Genomic DNA, 19,322 nt, shown 5'->3' on the forward strand with positions numbered 1-19,322 from the left:
AAAACATAAATTTTAAAAATTTATAATATGATATAAATAAATATTAATATATTTTTTTAATATAAATTTAACTTTAAGTATAATACTCATTCCGTTTCATAACTAAAAATATAGTATTTTTTTTAATACGATTTTCATATATATTATCTTGAAAAAAAATAAAAATAAAAACCTTAATAAAATTTATACAACTATAAATAAAAAATAAAAAATAAATAAATTTTAAATAGGTAGTGTAAACTAATAAATTATTAATAATAAATTATGATAGTATTTTATTATTTTTATATTAATAGTATTATAGATATTTTATAAATATAAATCAATACGTATGATTATAAAAAATTTCGAATATGTATTTAAATATTTTTAGTATTGTATCACTTTAAATTATAAAATATATGAATATAATATAAAAAATAAATATATTTATTTATAATTAATTTAAACTTGTTTTATAACTGAAAAATTTTAGATAAAAATATTAAAAAATAATAAAAATAAAAGAATTTTTGAGTGAATTATAATTAATAATTTAATTAAATTAATTTATATTTTTTAATTATATTTAAAATAACTAAATTATTAAAAATAAAAAATATTATTTTTTCTAAAACGGACAAAAAAATTAAAAAATAAGAAACAAAATCATCTGTGTATGACAGATAGAGTAATATATTATATATATAATGAATACAAATAATCTGAAAATGAAAATAAAAATGGGAAAGAAAAAGTGCATGAAAACAAGGGAAAGACTACACTAAACACTACTACTACAGTCTACAGAAGGTTTGAATATGGCTGCGTGAGCTGCGTGGGAGGGAGTAGGGAGCGATATGTGGTGTACACAAACACCGCCCACAGCGTAACACCCCCCGCCACCCACCCACCCACCCACAGATATATATATATATATATATTCAGCCAGCAGTCCACCACACGCCTCCTAACCCTCATCAATACCCTCTGCTTTCTTTCTTCCTACCCACCCTCTTCTTCATCTGCATCTACCTACTCCTTCTTCTTCTTCTTCTTCATTTCTTTGCGCCATTCATTCATTCACTCCGCCATCGGAATCATGGCCAAGGTCTTCACGATGCAAGAGGTTTCCCAGCACACCTCCAGGGAGGATTGCTGGCTGCTTATCGACGGCAAGGTTATGACTTACGTTATTTCCATTTCAATTTTGTAATTCCAATTCCAATTCAATCAATCCTCTGTCTCTTCAACAATTGCGGTTCGTCGATTACGTTTTTCAAGCTTTTTGTGTTGGTTGGATCAATTTTGCGTCTCAATTTGAATATATGTTGTTGCTACTTGCTAGTGCTCCCTTCCCTGTTTGGATTTCAGAAGCAGAATTCAGATCTAGATAGAATTCCAACTGCACAAAGAGAAACAGTAGTATATATGGCTGACAAGCTTTTCCATACAGTCATGAGTCTTTTTTGTCCGTCTATTTATGTAACCGGATAGATTTTTCTATTGCTGCTGCAAGGTAGATTTCCTGTTTCCTTGTTGAACCTTTTACGGTCTTCTTTGAGCTAATTTCCCCACGTTAATCAATCATGATTGCCAGAGCTAAAAGTTTGTCTTGATACCCAAGGAAAAACACCTTAGTTTCATCGATAGAATCGTTTCTTCCAAGGTTCCGATCAAATATTATATAATGATGACGATGGAAGACTACCATTCTTTTGCAATTAATTAATCTTTTCTCATAGTTTTCAATTTGAATTCCGAGGAATTTGTTGGTTACCACAAACCGTAGCTGGTTTCTGACTGAGCATTAATTCATTTATCATCTTGTAATTGTTGGAGCAGGTTTATGATGTGACCAAGTTCCTGGAAGACCACCCGGGCGGGGACGAAGTCCTGTTGGCTTCAACTGGTATTTCCAACATTCCATCAGATCAAATTACATTACTATTCATTAGGAAACTAATTGGATTGAATCACAGTAATGGTGTTGTGTTGTGCTTGATTCAATTGCTCTGCTCGCTATGGCGATTGATTGTTGTTGTGTTGCAGGAAAGGATGCCACCGATGATTTCGAGGATATCGGACACAGCGATTCTGCAAAGGCTTCGATGGAAGAGTTCTACATTGGTGACATTAATGCATCGAGCATTCCATCGAAGAAGTCGTACGTCCCTCCCAAACAGCCTCTCTACAACCAGGATAAAACGTCCGAGTTCATCGTCAAGCTCCTCCAGTTCTTGGTTCCTTTGATCATTTTGGGCGTCGCAGTCGGCATTCGCTTCTACACCAAAGCTGCAATCGCCTGAAGGGGTTTCGTCTAATTGTATCGTGGTCGTCGTCAGATTCATCGACATTGGCAATAATTCAGTTTGGCTATTGTTCTGCGGAAGCATTGTGATGTAGTAGTACTTTCTTGGTTTTGTTTATCTGAAACTTAAAGCCAAAAAAAGAAATATTTATGTCAAGGATTTCTTGGATTGAACTTTGAAGCCGGTTGATATATTGTTTTTTAATGGTAGGATGTGTTTGATACTTACTTGAAATATTGAATGCAATCGATCAGGTAAAAGAAGTGGCTGGCTCAGGTAACAGAGTGTGCATATTGAACTTAAAAGGTCATTTCAATTTACGCCAATACTTATTTTACGATGCAAGAAAAGTCCAATGTGAGGTTTAATCAATCAACTGTCTAATTTATGAATAAATAAACTAAATTAAAAGAAGAAGCTACGGTCACATCAACATATTGAAAGAAAAAGTGAACAAAAAAACACAACCACAACACACAACATACACAAAACGTAGTGCTCCACCACGAGGGAACCCACGCGGACATTTTATATTATTATTATTATTATGGAATCTATTGTTAATAAAAGAAAAAAAGATTAAATTATATTACGTCTTTGTATCTTCAAAAATATGTTTACTTTATTTGTATTTTCTTATAAAATGCAAAGAAAATGAACTCACCTTGGAACGGAAAAAGTATTGGATTAGGATACAATAACGTAAGTACAGCATAAAGGGAGAAGTACTAAAGATTATATAGCTAATACAAAAAGGGTTTGTTCCTTTAAATTCATTATTATTATTATTATTATTATTATTTATTGTACAATAACATATTTGCTAATAAAAAACATAATTATTCTCTACATAAAACATTACACTCAGAAATTATTTTATCTAAAGTTAATTTTTTCAAAAACAATAAAAAATCAAAACACTCATAATACAAAAAGAATACATCTAAGAGATTTACTCGAAGAAGAAGAAGAAGAGGGAAAGGCATTTGAGATTTGAGACATGCACGATTGGCAAAGCGAAAAACGAGCAAGAAATGTAGTAACAATTTTTTTAATCAATAATGCAAGAAGTTGAATTACATCACATTACATGTTCCTACTATGTCTCAACTTACAGTGCTTCGACGGAGACGACGACGAATCCGCGCTATGTCCGAATCCAAAAATGCTCCCAATGAGCCTCCTCCCAACAATCTTCTTCATCGTCATCTTCATCAACTTCCCCGAAGAACCTGTCGTCTTCTCCATCATGTTCTTCTTCATCGACACGTGCTCCTTCTCCAGGTCGTTCAGCCGCATCCGCAGCCTCGCCAGCTCCAGCTTCAGCTCCCGATTCTCCCTCCGCAACGACGCGTAATTGTCCCGCGGCGACATCGCCGCGCTCAGCGCGCCGCTGCTAATCCGCCATGACTGCTGCACCGCCTTCCCATCCCCACCATCGTCGGGATACGAGCAGAGCAGCGCGTTCCGCAGCCGCAGCTGCTCGTAGTACAGCACCTGAACGATCGACTGCAACGGCAGCCGTTCGTTCTGCGCAGCATGCGCGCCGGCCTCCTGCGATAGCTTCTCGAAATTGATCACCTTGCAGAGCTTCTGCCTCTCGGGATCGCTTAAATTCGGATGAGCCTGCAGTCGAAAACGGCGTTTAATTTAGTCGAGCGGGCTGCAAAATTGATCGATCGAATAAGAATAATACGATTAGTATACTTACTTTGAGATAGACGTCGATCGCGCGGTACAGCCCGTCGTGCGCTGTCCGAGCATGCACAGGCAAGCTCTCGGCGACGGCGACGAACTTGTGGAGCTTTAGGTTCACGTCCGGGGCGATCTCCGCGAGGTAATTGTCGAGTAGCGTCGACACTTTGAATAACGCAGTTTGGGAAGGGGACGACGCGCTGTCGGATTCGAATAACGAGCCGTCGTCCATCCCGTCGTCGCTGTCGTCCTGCTGAGAAAAGTTTACGAGGATTCGGTGAACTGTGTCGACGTCGAACAGAGTATCGCCGGCGTGGCGAAAGGCGGGGATTAGAAGATCGTCGAGAGTGGCAGTGTCCAGCTGCGATCCGATCCGCCTCTCCAAGTTGAGGCGGCAAGCAACCGTGCAGTCGAGCGACACGGCGCTTCTCAACAAACCGAAGAGAAAGTTAACCGGAACGGCGAATTTCTCGACGGGCAGGAGGGTGATGATCGTCTCGACAACGAGCCTTTCATGGCCGGAGATTGAATCGGATTTCTGGCTCGATTTCTTGAGGAGTTCTTTCTGCGCGTAGCTCATGAGGGAAGCGCCGATGCTTTCTGGTCGAACGCCGCGGCACTTCATCGCAGCGATTACTCTTTCATACAAATCGATGCGAAGAACCGAGAGGTCTTCGATCCACCAGTCGCCTTCATTCTTCGTCTGCTTGCTCATGTGGAGTCGTCCCGAGCTGCTGTATTCCAAGCGGGAGAAGCTTGACGCGATCTGTTCGACGCAGGTTTTGGAGGCAATGGCGTCGATGCATCTCGTCACGATTTTGAGACTGTCCGCGAGCGGGAGAAGGGTCTCGCAGTGCTGGAGGACTTCCACGCACATTTCTAGGCTCTTGATCACGACGCTGTGGAGATATTCCTCTGCCCGGGAGTTGAGGTTGTTCTTCGAGTAGTCTTCGGTCATTTCGAGGTAGTCGGAGACACAACAGAGATGAGCGACGTTGGCTGCTGTAATCTCGAAATTAACGCCGTAGCAGAACTGCGCCGCGAGTTCGAATGCCTCGGGACCTCCCGGCAGGCTGACGAGCTCGATCCTGGAGGCATTGGTGTCCCTGCAATGCTCCGAAACCAGCTTCCGGATTCGTCCGCTTCGCGAGACAAGAGGGAACTGCAACGTCCAGATTTACGTTACAATGCAACATAAATGTGGAGAGACATTATTGCAAAGAAAATACTAAATATTCACTGTGATAATTAATTTTTCGTTCAAAATATTATATGCCGAACATCTGATTACGTCGTATAAAACAAACACGTTTTCAATTTTAATTTTTTTTACCATGTCAAGACGTCAAGCCAAAATCCAAACTTTAAGGGAAGACAGCAAGCGGAACATCACCTTATGAAGGGAGAATGTGGCACCATCCACTTCAATAATTATATCACTTGGAACATCCCGAAACACCCTGCAAACACCATACCAGCCGCAGTAATTAAAACAAGTTTAACCAAGAATAATTAATCCATTAGTATAATGTAAGAAGGATGGAAGTCAGAGGTAAAAGGTATTAACTCTGCTTCAACCTTGCTAATTCAAATGTAAAAAATTAATAATGGATCAAGCTTGAGCATTCAAGGGTCTAAAGATTTTGTCCTAAGTTTTGTATGAGAATATATATTAAACTGAAACACACACATATAAACATCCAAGATGATGCAGATAATAGTATCAGTAGGAAACTTCAATGATCATCCCACAAATTTAATCAAGCGTATGAAGTAACAGAGCCTAAATTCCAAACTCAAATTTCAATCCACTTGAAGAAGAAGTAGAGAATCCTGTCCAATCACTTTCATAGTACCATGAAATGAAATCCCTATAAACTCAGCATCAATCAACCAGCAACACAGATATATATATCTAGAGAGAGAGAGAGAGACAAAAAGGCTAACCATTCAGTGCGGCGGTGGGGAGCAGAGGAGGGAAGAAGGGTGTCCATGGAAGGGAAGAGCTCCTAGTGCTGAAAGAAATAATGGCGGTGGGAGAGAAAACGAGAATGAATGTGGGTGGGGAATAGAAAGAAAGAAACACCAAAACATGAAACAAAGTGAGGATAGAGAAAGGTGTCGATGGAGAGGGATATCATATATGTCGCAGCTGGCAGTGTTCTTTGGCCACTTTCGTCGAACAGTTTGTGTGCATACAGACATTGCAATCTGTCCATCCAGAGGGACCTCCCTCTCTCCCTCCCTCCCGTGGGTCATCCCATCATCTTCCATTCGGTTTTCTACCTTTTTTTCTTTTCCTAAATCCAATACACACACAGGCTCGTCACTTTACCACTGATGAATTTTGAATGGCCGTGAAAAGAGCTTCCTTTTTCCTTGCTACCTCTCCCAGCCACCATTAAAGTCAGGAACTTGGAGCAGAAAAAATGGGGGGAATTAAACGGCGCAGCCCAAAAAGGAAGGGAGATCGAAAAGTCGGCGGTATGTAATGTGTTTTGACCGACACTCACAGAATCTGTCTGTCCTTCGTCGGATCCAATCATTGCTTCACTTTTGCACACCTCCCATTTTCGATTTTCCATATGAAGCCGAGCTTTCTCACCTTACCTTTTCTCATGCACCAAAGGTACGTTTTTTTTTAAAAAAAATTATTATTATTATTATTTTTTTTATATAAAAGAATAAAAATAAAAATACGACCAGAAGCAATGGTGTTTATGGGAGGAAGTAACTATGAATAAAAAATAAATATATATTTGAGATTCATAGAACATGAAATAATTCAGTTGTTCTTTTATATTTTATATAATAATTTTCAACCTCAAAGATTTTAAAAAAATAGATAGAAATAAACTCATCAAACAATTCATCCTATTTATTCACGAAATTTGAACCGATTAAGATTCTAAAGTAATAGAACTTATTTTTCCACCCATATAATATAGTAGTAATACAATTAATTTGTTCCTATGTTAAAAACCAGTATTTGTAGGTCATGTGTTGCAATAAGTATTCAATACAAAACTTTTTGTTATTATTTCCATAAGTATTCAATACATATTAATTATCGAGTCAAATGTGGAATGGGCAGTGGCAAGTCATGTTGGGCCATATTTATGACATGGGCCCCGCCCCACCTATCATCCAAACCCTCCAATTATTTCATCATATGCTCCAATAATATATATATATATATATATATATATAATAAATTCATTATTTTTGTAGTCACACGAATAAAATCTTACTAGTTGTACCGTATGATGTATGTAGGTCGGCTTGTACTATACTCTACTTCTTTTCAATATCAATATCAATATAAAAACAATGTAATAAAACTTCCAAATGAGACACAGTCTATAAATTAAAATTTCTTCTATTATATATAGTGAAAGATCAAAGAATGAATGAACCTGCACAACTCATAAATGCATCAGTCATATCCTATCCTATATACTAATAGGTAACTATTAATAAATAAATAAATAAAGAAATTGGAAGAATGCGACGGAGTGGAGTGGAGTGGAGTGAATCAATCAAGATGCATGTGTGATGTTAATGTTATACCTCCCTCGACACCAATCTGTTTTCCCAAAAGACAAAAAACTAATATGGACATTCTCATCTATCAATTTTATTTTCATTTTTTAATCTTGCAACCCAATTCATGTGATTCATGAAAATGTCTTACTCTTGGAAAATATTTTGGGTTCCCTGTCTATCTATTCAAGGTACGTATATTTGTGCATGTGGGGCACTGAAAATAAATATTAATTACAATATTCATTTTATGTTTTGGAAGAAAGTCCAAAGATGAGCAGCCAGCCCCATATCTACACAAAAATATGATCCAAATTCAAATAATTGCATCTACCCATTCTTGATTTGGCATCCCTTACTTTGCTGTTTTTACTATAATATCACCTCTCTCTTTATACTTATATATTTATCAACACTTCAAACTCTAATATCTCAAAATTTTTAGTTACTTTAAACTCTACTATTTCAATTTATTTTTTTTACTTAAACGAAACTTTGCATTTAAATTTAAACTATTTATTTGATTTTTAATTATAGTAATGCTTTTTTTATTTTTATTTTTTTATGATATTTTATATAAAAATATATTTTTATTAAAATTTGTATCCAAGTATAAAATTAGTTTCAAGTGCAAACTATATATATATATATATATATATAGATATTATACTACACTCTCTTTACTTTGTAATTGGGTTCAAATGTTTTACTAATATAGTTTTCATAATTTCTATAAAAATACGCCATGTATCATAACATTCAAATTATTTTTTAAATAAAACTTTAAAATTATAACCAAATAAAATAAGCACACATTTAGATTTTTTTTACAAAATTTGATTTTAGAATTATTCAACACACATTTGTTTAATTGTATTTTTATACATTTATTTTTACTATATATTTGTAGTAATTTATATGATGTCTTAGTTTTCTCAATTTCTTTATTGTGCAATACTTTTCATGAAAAACATCATATATATTAACAATTGTTCAATTCAGAAAATAAAATTCCAACACAAATTCAAAAACAAAATTGTTTACTTGGGATTGACTTTGCATTTTGATTTAAAGAATAGTCTACGAAAAAAAATACTATTTTAAGTATGTATTAAATTTTAATGTACATATAGAGAGTTTCTTATATGTTTAATATATTATATTATATTAAATATTTATTTATATTATATAAATAAGTATTTTAATTTATTTTTTTGTTACTTTTTTCTAAAATAATAAAGAGTATGTTTTTTTAGCCAAGTTTTCTCAAATTTTACGATTTGAACTCTATCTACATTTTTCACTATCACAAAACATCGATAGAACATTATTTTCATACCAAATTGAAACCAATTTTTTTTTCCAAACTCGTGAAAAAAAACACACCCAAAATATCGAATCACAATCAAAGTCGATAGTCCAAAATGCAAATAAATGTACCCATCCAAATTGTTTGATACCAGTCCAGAAAATTTAAATGGAAGTCTACACACACACCTTAAATAAAATAGATAAAAGTATTATGAACAATTAAAAAAATGGAGTATATATTCAGACTAGAGTGCCAAGTGGCAGCGAGTGCGGGCGCAGCAGTCAATTACATTTACAGTGAGATTGCGAGTTGCTCATCAGATTGCAGAATCAACAGCAGCAGGAGCAGCGACACAGGAATTTTAGTATATTCATGTCGAAGATCGATAGCCGCTATCTATAATTGTGCTTATGCTCTCCTAAGTAACCGCAATTTATGCGCGTAAGTTCTGGTGGCAGCACGGGATTTAGGGATTCCACACGAAACTCCCCATGTGCCCATGTTCATTTTGATTAATTAGTATTCCCCGAATTCAATCACTGATTATACGACCATGAGTTGATTATTTCGATCTAGTGTTCTTTTTGGGTTTTTTTCCCTGCGGAATCTTGTGTCGAAGTTTTGGCTTGTGCTGGGTTAGTTTCCGTGAGATACTCTTGGTTTTTATGTTTTATTTTTATACTGTTTGAAATTGTTGTTTTTTCACGTTTCCGAAATTGGAGGAAAGGATTATTTGGTCTTTCGCTGTTTCGAATTTTTTGGGGAGCGCTGGTTTTCAGTGTGATTTTGTTTGCTTTTTCTTGAGGTCTTCTAGGTAAAATGTATGAATAATGTGAGGATGTTGATTCCTCATAGTTGTGATTCACACGTGGAGCCTTTGGTTCGATTACTTTTTCTGGATGACTTGTGGTCTATGCTTTTGATTTTAGTTCCTCATTTGAATGATTTTGATGTGACTGCAATGCTTGCACAACTCATTCTGAAATCATGGTTTGTGTGGCGGCCTTTGGATGGATTTTACCGGAAACTGTGTATTATTAACTTTGGAATGACGGAAAATAAAATGCCTTTATATATACTGGTTAGCGGGAGAGGATAAGTTGCCTTAATTAACTGATTTCTTTTGATTTTCCATGTAGAAACTGTCTAATTAGCTTTGGATTAATGTGATAAGTTGCCCTAACTGATATTTTTGACAATTTGATTTGCATCTTGATTTACTATGGTTTATTGACTTACTTTTGTTGAATGTTTTTATTGTCTCAAATGAATATGGGAACATTTTTTAAATCTTGGGTTTGTTTCTTTGTCAGTTAGTTTGTTGCTGTTTGGCATATGAATTGACAGGGACATGGTGTTATATAATATTACTGAGCAATATTGTTGTGTGATCAACTTTGTTGTTGGCTATGTTCACAGGAATTCAAACCCATAGCATTTTTGGGGATTAATCATGACTCGCAGAGGTAGTGGCTATGAAGGCATAATTATGTCCCGTAACACTAATTTCAGCATTGCTCATGGAGGTCTTGAATCTGGAGTTTCTACTGATCACAAGATTTCAACATTTGATGATGCAAAGCCTGGTATGGCTTCAAATACTGCTGTGCATGAGCTACTCGAGTGTCCTGTTTGCGCTAATGTGATATGCCCCCCAATTCAGCAGGTTCATACATACCTGGTCTTGCCCGGATGTATATTTGTGTTTATAATTACCCGATATTGGTTTCAGAAGATACATTTATATCTGTGGATCAGGGCATATAATGTCAAAGTCAGAATATACTGCCGAATTGTTGATTTTTGTGGTGGTTATATTTATTTTAAGGTTGGAACCAATTAATGCAAACTTAAAACAAGACTGGAAAATTAAATTTAATATGAGCTGTGGATTATAGTTTAAAATCTTTCATCTTGTTTCTCTATAGAAAACATTTCAAATTGAGTTACTGAAGGCAATATATGCTATCAGGATTGCTGCTGTCGAATTCTTTATGTTTTGGTACCGGTACCTTTTAATACTTATTTATATGTGAAAGAAGGTTAAATTTCAGTTAATTGTGCTTTCTCTTGTATTGGTTTGACAATGCTGACAATAATCTAATTTATACTGTCTTATGGACTACTCTATCAGTACCGTAAGTTTGCTTACTTAAACAGAAGTTACCATATTTGATATGAAGCTGGCATCGACACATTTTATATATTCCCGGTATTAATTGTTTCCAGTTGCGGTGTCCAAATGGCCATACCCTCTGCTCCAAGTGCCAATCAAAAGTACATCATTGCTCTATTTGTCACCATGAGCTAAGGAACATAAGATGCTTGGCCTTAGAGCGAATTGCAGAGTCTCTTGAATTGCCATGCAGATATCGAGATCTTGGCTGTTCAGATATTCTCTCTTATCAAGGCAGGCTGAGGCACGAACGCTGTTGTAGGTTTCGCCCCTACAATTGCCCTTATGCTGGAGCTGAATGTCCAGTCACTGGCGACATTCCGTTTCTTGTGGCACATCTAAAGAGTGACCACAAGGTCGACATGCACGATGGATGCGCTTTTAACCATAGATATGTCAAGTTGAATCCACAAGACATTGAAAGCGCTACATGGATGCTAACTGTAAGTGTCACACTAGCTACCTCTTAAAATGTTTCTTCATATAATTATTAGCATTAGGCTGGAATCCGGAGTAGAATCTTATTTGTTCATCATTCTGCTTGCAACCATATCTTGAATCGTTTATAAAACTTATTGCAGGTATTCAATTGTTATGGCTACCAATTCTGTTTGCACTTTGAGGCATTCAATTTAGGAATGGCTCCGGTGTACATTGCATTCATCCGGTTCATGGGCGATGATTGTGATGCTAGGAAGTTTGCATACAGCTTAGAAGTTGGCGCAAAGGGCAGAAAGCTGACATGGCAAGGAATTCCTAGGAGCATTCGCGATAGCCATACAAAAGTGCGTGACGCCATGGATGGGCTAATTATTCAGAGAAGCATGGCACTCTTCTTATCAGGAGGTAACAGACAAGAGCTGAAGTTGAAAGTGGCCGGGCGTATATGGAAAGAACAAACAAAGGAAGCGGCAATAAGGGCGCCGCAAGAACACACATAGGATCAGCCGGGCCGGGCCCGGTGCGGCATCGCCTGTTTTATCCATCTGTACATGAAGTGCACAACAATGTGGGCTAATCTTTTAACTGATTTATAGCTCTAACAAGATAGATATATGTCTGTCTGAAATTGTACAACTGGTTTAGGATTCCTTTATAGTGAATTCTTACACTCGGCTTTTGATAAATCTTTGAGAAGTTTCCTTGTTTTCGCGTTTATTATATGCTCTGCTTCCATTTCATTGGAATGGTTAAAAGGATTTGTCTTTTTATTTTCTTAAACGCTACTATTTAATTATTTAATTTTAGCGCCACGTATAAAAGTAACCTTTTTCACACTTCTGTCGTCGTTAGCAAAAACGAATGCTTTGCCGCCACATTGAAGCCCTCCTCCGGCTGCCGAAACTCTCCGCCGCGCTACTTTCCCAGCTCCACTGTTTCCTCCTCAAAACCCCAATTGACCACCATGGCTACTTCTCTGATCGTATCCTCTCCATCGATTCCTCCGCCTCCGCCTCCCTCCACCACGCGCGCAAGCTGTTCGACTCTTCGGCGATTGCGCCGTCGCCGGTTTTTCCGTGGAACACGCTAATCAAAGCGTATTTGAAAAGTTCTGCTGCGGTAGAGTCCGTCAAGCTCTTTGTGGAATTCCTTCGCGTGTATGCTGATCTCAGACCTGATAATTTTACTTATCCAGCAGTTATCAAGGCGTGCGGGCGGTGTTCTATGCTTGGCGTCGGTGGATCGGTGCATTCGATGGTTTTCAAGGCAGGTTTTGGCTTGAATTCGCATGTGAATAATACTCTCTTAACTATGTACGGCGACTGCGGTGTCGTTGAGTTTTCCAGGAAAGTGTTCGACGAAATGCGCGAGAGAGATCTGGTGTCTTGGAGTTCGATGATCGCTGTTTATGTTGATTGGTATGAAAATCTGGATTGTTTTACAATGATTTACACTTCTTGATTTCTTTGTTTTTTACGTCCCTCAATTGCAGAGTCACATGAAAATTTGGTCCGAGCTAAATGATCTAGGTTTTTGGTCTGCAGCAAACGTGATTTGGAAGGCTTGAAGATATTTAAGGAGATGATCACAGTACATGTGAAGCCAAACTTTGTAACTTTTGTTACTTTGGTTGCTTCTTGTACGAACCTCCTCAACATTCAGCTAGGAAAAGCAATTCATGCATATATGCTTGTTTATGGTGTTGAGTTCAATGTTATCTTGGGCACAGCACTCTTAAATATGTATGCAAAATTTGGTCATTTAGAGGAAGCCTCCTGCATTTTTCATTCCCTCAGTGAGAAAAATCTGCAATCTTGGACAGTTATGATTTCATGTCTTGCATACTGTGGCCGCGGAGAAGAAGCACTATCTTTGTTTAAAAGAATGGAAGTTTCAGGCTTGAGACCTGACAGCATGTCATTTTCGGCAATACTTTCTGCTTGCAGTCATGGAGGTCTTCTGGATAAAGGCCGTGAGCTCTTTAAGAAAATGGTGAATGTCTACAATATCAATCCCACAATGGAGCATTATGGATGTATGGTTGACTTACTTGGCCGAGCGGGAAAGATTGATGAAGCTTATCACTTGATTAAGAGCATGCCGATGAAGCCGAACTGTGTCATTTTAAGGAGCTACATCAGTGCTTGTAAGCGTAACAGCCGTGCTCTTTATGCTGACAGATATTTGATGCAACTTCTTCTTGAGATAGAGCCCAACCTCGGATCCAACCACGTACTTGCTGCGAGTGTGTCCTCCGTGACTGGGTTCTGGGAAGACATGGATAGAATGAGACATGACATGAAGAGAAAAGGGTTGAAGAAAGGTGCCGGTTGCAGCTGGATTTGAAGAAATGATCAATTTTCTTGCCTTTGGGATTTGCTCTGGTGAATGCGGATGCTTTTGGTATGGCATTGGCGCGTAAAGTAATTCTTTCTTCTTGCGGATGCTTTTGGTATGACATTAGCAGGAATGTGTGCTGCGTATCATGACAGTGCAATTTGATTTATCCGAATGGATGTTGATTTACTCTGGACTTGTTATTTTCGTTAGGGGGAGGGAGCTATGAGTTAAAGGTGGTTGCAGCTGGAAGTGGGTGCATACAGTTGGATGATGTATCTAATCCTACAACTATAATCCAAGAAATGGCTGGTTCTCGACCTGAAGCATATATATACACTGGTACGTTTAAATTTTTACTTGTCCCTGCTTAATTTCTAAGAAAATTTTAACTAAGAATGTACGAGTTTACTTGTGGAGCGGTTTGATTTATTTGGGTGAGTTGGCAATAGAATATTTTTAAATTTGAAGTAAACTCAGTTCAATATATTATGTGGTAACAGTATTGAATCTTGTCGATTATTGGAGTAATTAGAGGATGCCTTCCTAAGGTTGTTTTAACTTTAAGCCATGGAGTTTGGGCTCTAAAACTCCACCAGTAAGCAAAGAATTGGGCTCATGAAGGATAGTTTAGAATTTAGAGAAGCCACATAGGGTAGGAAGCTGTTCAAAGTAGGAGACAATCCCAAATGTAAGAAACTACGAACGGAAAGAGGATTGTAGTGTAGTGTAGCGTCTCTAATTTAATTCCACAATCCAAGGCAGAGAAGAGAATGGAGAATGGAAAATGTTGGAATGATCCTTTCTTATTGTAGTTTCTTGAAATTAAGGAATAAGATTTATATTTACACGCCGAAGCCAACAAAAGACTAATCGATGGTATCTATTAGGGTCCCAACCAAGTAAGCAAGCCCTTATTGAAATTTACTCAAATATAATAAGTTGGAATGGAGAGTACTTAATTAATTAGTCTTTCTTGAAAATAAGGAATAAAAATTTAATCCCAAGTTTGTTTATTTATTTGTTTGACGAAGACGTGAGGAAAATAAAATGAAACACGTGAATGGTTAATTAATGATGATAGTCTGTCTGATTTTATCCACATTGGATCCATGTGTATCTCAATCAATCTAAACATACAAATTTATTTTAACTATGTTTTACAATTTCTCTTTACACTTTTTAGATTATCTTTCTTGAGAATTTATTCAAGTAGTGTACTTCCAAGGATGGAGTATTTGATAATTCTGAGAATGAATAATATTTTCAACCCTCAATTCAATCTTTTATAGTACTAGTCTGTAATATATGCGCAAGTTGGATATTGAATATTCTTACCATACTTTGCAGCATGATACCTGCAAATTGCATAAATTAGGAACAGGAGGAGTCAAGAGTCTAAAAACCATTCCATGATGACGAAACTACTGGATAAGGCTTAGGGTTTCTCCACATGGTAGAATACTATATCTATGCAACATACAGTAATTAATTAATAACAATGACAGCACAGCAGCAGATTATTTAATTAGAGGATTATTTTAGTCTTTTTGTTATGATTTCAAGAATACATTCTTTTTTCTTTTTTTTTATATTTTCTTTTGGGAGCATTTCCTCTTGCTCTAATCTCCCCCTAGCTAGTAAGTATTATATTGGATGCATCCATCCATCCATCTCCTGATCTCCTCTCCTCCATTACCATTGGAGTACCAAAGTTATGCCTATTGCATAAAAATGTAGTCAAGTCAAGAATAATTAATATAATCAAACACCCTCCTCAAAGCAACACCAAATCCAAATACCATTGACAAAATCATACATTAATGCATGCCTGCCTGCCTCCCTGCCTAGCTAGCTAATTAAGTCCTTGGCTGCATTACACAATTAGACAAGTAACATTAATTAGCCAACACAATCGATCACTAATTAAATTTGAGTGATCTATATATGTATTAATTGTATGTAGTAGTAGATCAATGATTAATTAATTGTACTGGCTTACCACCGGAAATGATGATCCCTTATTCCCCAGCTCGCCGTGTAGAAACCCCTTCATCTCTTCGCCGCCGCTGTCGTTGTAATCTTCTGAGAAGATTCCGGCGGCGGCGGGGGCAACACGGCTTTGACGATCATTAGAGTAGATGGAGTAGAGCACCAGATAGGCGGCGACTCCCAAGGCGGAGACCCCGACAACGTAGTAGCTGAAGAGGATGTTGGCGAGGGACTTGGCCCGGTCTAGCGCCCCGGAGGCGACGTCACAGATGATGACGTCATGGCCGTCGTCCTTGGCGAGCAGGCAGCCCTTGGGGATGAGGGCCGGGGTGTAGAGCATGAAGCCGATGACGACGAGCCACACCCCCTGCGCCGCCACGGCCAGCGACCTGGCGAAGCTGAGCAGGAAGCTCCTGGGGTAGCGGATGCTGGCGAGGGTGGCGGCGAGGGCGGCGAAGATGACGAGCTGGAGGAGCCAGTGGTACTGGCCCTCGAGGCCGGCGTGGTCGGCGGAGTGGAGGTGGAAGAGGAGGAACTCCTGGGCGAGCATGACGACGCCGAGGAGGTGGGTGAGGGCGCCCGCGGCGGGGGGGTTGAGGCGGTCGAGGAGGAGGGCGAAGAGGGCGTAGGAGAGGATGGAGAGGGAGATGTTGGAGTGCTCGAAGTTGTGGAGGTGGTTGGCCGGGATGGTGGCGTCGGTGTCGAGCGGGTGGTGGCGGCGGGGCATGATGAAGAGCTCCATGGAGATGGAGGTGGCGGCGGCGGCGGCGATGAAGTAGAGCTCGAGGTGGCGGGAGAGGCGGGTGGGGAACCAGGGGAGGGAGACGTAGGTCTTGGGGCTGGCGGCGTGGATCCGGGTGTGGTTGAAGAGGTGCCAGAACCCGATGGTGCAGAACGCCAGCCCCGGCGCCACGTGTCCCCTGAAATTTCCCATTCTTCTTCTCTCTTCCTTTCTAATTTTGGTGAAGGAGGAAGCCGAGTGAAGCGGGCATTGGATTGGATTGGATTTATACGGAACAACTCACAAAGAAGGAAATATATGCTGTGGGTGACTTAACAGCAGCAACCCATGTGCTAACCATATTATTATTAGCGATAGGTTTCAGCAGGGAGTTAGTCCATGTAGGATATATTTAACACGTTCCAATCGTGATCATAATCTCAAAAATTTATAACAACCTAAAACCAAATAGGTGTTATATTGTATATAATAAAAACATCTATTGTTGCTGTATTTTATGTGTACCGATTTAATGTTTGGAGATAGGCAGAAAGAGTGATCTTCATCCTACTATCAGTGTAACACTAATTATATACTACATAGATTATTATCATAACATATATTATTCAATTTGGAGGAGGATGAAAATGAGAAATACCATGTGCATAATAGACGATTAATCTATAATACAAACAACATGGAATACAATTTAATTAAGATTTATGCTACTTCCTAGATGAAGTCATATATACAATTGATTGAAGAACAACATTTGACATCACTTGTTGATCTTTGATTAGTCGAACAAATTTACAATAGACTTTGATCAACCGTTTGATTGAATGAATAGCATAGGTCACATATATAACAAAGATAAAATCAACTCGTCCAAAATATGCATGAATAATAATAATAATAATAAAGAAATTTGATCAAGTTTTGTTTTGAAATTTCTTTTAGTGATTCAAATACAATATTTTAATTGTTAATAATATAAAGAAGAAAGCATAGCATAGCATAGCATGATATTTGGTGTACCTAATCCTCTTATATAGACATTATTAAACTCTACATCAGAGATAACTATAACCCTAATTTTAGAAAATGAAAAGCTAATAGATTAATAAGGGAGGCTTTAAACCAATTCATTCATGAAATAGGCTTCTACCAAACTTTCGATTAATTGTTCATAATTTAAATATTTTATTTTAATATTATCTAATATTCAGAGTGTGTTATTGAACAACACAAGAAAAGAAATATATATTCAACTTATAAACATATATATATTAAACCATTACCCGACTAAGGGTATTTGCTTCTTTTTATCAAACTTATGTTAATAATAAATCATATTTATACTTGTAAATATTAGGTGTGTTTTATTTGTATTTGTCTCTCAACTGTGATATTTGTAAGAAAAAACATTGTATTTAATAATTTATAGAGATTGAGAATAATTGTAACAGAAACAAAAAAAAAAAAAGGCATAGGTGCTATCTCCGAATTTTGATTTATTAAAATTGAAATATTTTACCAAACACACAATTACATTATTTGTTTATTTGATTGTGATTTTAAATTAAAATAAAATGAAATGTTAATTTGAATTTTTGTTTAAATAATATTTTAACGTGATATTTTATAAAATAAAATAATAGATTTGAACTTATAAAAGAACAAAACATATACTTTTGGATTTAAGCGATTCATCATAAATTTTACTCTTTAAAATAGTATTAAATTCAATATTGATTCTTTATTAAGATATTACATCTAACGTTTAATTATATAAACTATTTATTTGTTATTGAATTTTTACTGTTTTTAAATTATTTTCCTTTCATGATATATCTAAACACACTCCACGTAACTGCCACACGACAATTACTTTTTTTTTCCATTGTTTACTAATTTATTTTTTTTCAATTATTCTTAAGGTGAAATCTTCGTAAATCTGTCAGAGAGAATCTTGTCATCGAACTCAAAAAGGTTAATAATAGTATTATAATGTAGTGATTACAAAATGGTAATAATAACATAATACTGTATTTTAATAAAATAGCCCTAAACAGTAAACAACAAACAAGTGAATATGATTTGATTTGATTTGATTTCATTTGATTTGTATAAATTTTGAATGTTAGGATTAATATATATTTATAATTAATAGTCTATAAATTTTTTAAAAAAGACAACTATAATAATATAATATACTCCTTTTTTACTAAGGGTGTGTTTGTCTGGGGGTTTGGATTTTGGATTAGGATTTGAATAGTAAAAATTTTGAATTTGAATAGTTGTATGATGTGATATAAATAGGGTTTGATGTGATGTTTTGAATGTAAAATTGATTTTTAGTATAATATAAAAAATGAAAAATAGGTGTTTGATTTGATGTTTTTGGGGGGAAAAAATTGGATGAATAGTGGAAATCCTTCGAAATCCTTCAAACAAACACACCCTAAGTTAATTGATTCTTTTTTACTAGTGATATAATTTTTTAATTAATAATATTTAATTAGTTAATAATAATTATATGTGATATTATTATTTTTTTATTTTTTAGTATTATATTAGTAATAAAATATATATAATATTTATATTATTTTTTAAATAATAAAATTTTACATAACAAAATCAAATAAAAAATTTTATTTATTTATTTATAATTAACTTAAAACTAATTTTTTTAAAAAAATATTTATACATTAAAAAAAAATTAGTGGATTATATGTGTAACAAATTAGAATTTAATTAAATTAATTCATAGTTGTTAAATATATTTAAAATAAATAATTTTATTAAAAATAA

General features: G+C 36.3%; 6 protein-coding genes across 15 annotated transcripts in view; 4 read left to right on the forward strand and 2 right to left on the reverse strand.

The window, feature by feature from the left end:
* LOC127239416 (uncharacterized) overlaps positions 1-19,322 on the forward strand; it is a 71,734-nt gene that overhangs the window by 5,549 nt on the left and 46,863 nt on the right. Inside the window, exon 11 of one of the 2 annotated variants that reach the window (XM_051257552.1) lies at positions 783-803. The exons of the other annotated variant lie outside the window; for it this stretch is intronic. The gene's annotated coding sequence lies outside the window, so the exon portion shown is untranslated. Of the gene's footprint in view, positions 1-782; positions 804-19,322 lie in introns of those variants that run through there. 2 annotated transcript variants of the gene reach the window in all.
* LOC127239422 (cytochrome b5-like) lies at positions 936-2,514 on the forward strand. The gene is made up of 3 exons (XM_051257562.1): positions 936-1,159; positions 1,825-1,891; positions 2,032-2,514. The coding sequence occupies exons 1-3, from the start codon at positions 1,082-1,084 to the stop codon at positions 2,286-2,288; spliced, it is 402 nt and encodes a 133-aa protein (XP_051113519.1). The 5' UTR covers positions 936-1,081; the 3' UTR covers positions 2,289-2,514.
* On the reverse strand, positions 3,193-6,442 carry LOC127239414 (BTB/POZ domain-containing protein At5g48800-like). 2 transcript variants are annotated; one of them, XM_051257540.1, is made up of 4 exons: positions 5,934-6,442; positions 5,380-5,446; positions 4,003-5,148; positions 3,194-3,917 (listed from the first exon to the last, which is right to left on the reverse strand). In XM_051257540.1, exons 1-4 carry the CDS (start codon positions 5,978-5,980, stop codon positions 3,378-3,380), a joined length of 1,800 nt encoding a protein of 599 aa, XP_051113497.1. In that variant the 5' UTR covers positions 5,981-6,442; the 3' UTR covers positions 3,194-3,377. The 2 variants fall into 2 exon arrangements, with proteins under 2 accessions (XP_051113498.1, XP_051113497.1); XM_051257541.1 differs by lacking the exon at positions 5,934-6,442 and having other exon boundaries at positions 3,193-3,917; positions 5,320-5,447.
* Positions 9,116-12,160, forward strand: LOC127239419 (E3 ubiquitin-protein ligase SINAT2-like). Of its 4 annotated transcripts, none has more exons than XM_051257559.1 (4): positions 9,116-9,476; positions 10,261-10,427; positions 11,071-11,460; positions 11,599-12,160. In XM_051257559.1, the coding sequence occupies exons 2-4, from the start codon at positions 10,362-10,364 to the stop codon at positions 11,956-11,958; spliced, it is 816 nt and encodes a 271-aa protein (XP_051113516.1). In that variant the 5' UTR covers positions 9,116-9,476; positions 10,261-10,361; the 3' UTR covers positions 11,959-12,160. The 4 variants fall into 4 exon arrangements, with proteins under 4 accessions (XP_051113516.1, XP_051113515.1, XP_051113514.1 ...); XM_051257558.1 differs by having other exon boundaries at positions 9,116-9,282; XM_051257557.1 differs by having other exon boundaries at positions 10,261-10,507; positions 11,599-12,159.
* On the forward strand, positions 12,224-15,972 carry LOC127239415 (pentatricopeptide repeat-containing protein At4g21065-like). Of its 4 annotated transcripts, none has more exons than XM_051257544.1 (4): positions 12,224-12,876; positions 13,003-13,910; positions 14,009-14,137; positions 15,828-15,972. In XM_051257544.1, the coding sequence occupies exons 1-2, from the start codon at positions 12,320-12,322 to the stop codon at positions 13,802-13,804; spliced, it is 1,359 nt and encodes a 452-aa protein (XP_051113501.1). In that variant the 5' UTR covers positions 12,224-12,319; the 3' UTR covers positions 13,805-13,910; positions 14,009-14,137; positions 15,828-15,972. The 4 variants fall into 4 exon arrangements, with proteins under 4 accessions (XP_051113501.1, XP_051113502.1, XP_051113499.1 ...); XM_051257545.1 differs by having other exon boundaries at positions 13,003-13,861; XM_051257542.1 differs by having other exon boundaries at positions 13,003-14,137.
* On the reverse strand, positions 15,316-16,721 carry LOC127239420 (uncharacterized). 2 transcript variants are annotated; one of them, XR_007836125.1, is made up of 3 exons: positions 15,798-16,721; positions 15,598-15,666; positions 15,316-15,516 (listed from the first exon to the last, which is right to left on the reverse strand). XR_007836125.1 is itself a non-coding variant. In XM_051257560.1 (3 exons), exons 1-2 carry the CDS (start codon positions 16,719-16,721, stop codon positions 15,655-15,657), a joined length of 936 nt encoding a protein of 311 aa, XP_051113517.1. In that variant the 3' UTR covers positions 15,316-15,516; positions 15,615-15,654. The 2 variants fall into 2 exon arrangements, 1 of the variants encoding a protein (XP_051113517.1); XM_051257560.1 differs by having other exon boundaries at positions 15,615-15,666.

Source organism: Andrographis paniculata, unplaced genomic scaffold (genome assembly GCF_009805555.1).
Source record: "Andrographis paniculata isolate CXL003 unplaced genomic scaffold, ASM980555v1 Contig77END, whole genome shotgun sequence".
Classification (NCBI taxonomy): Eukaryota; Viridiplantae; Streptophyta; class Magnoliopsida; order Lamiales; family Acanthaceae; genus Andrographis; species Andrographis paniculata.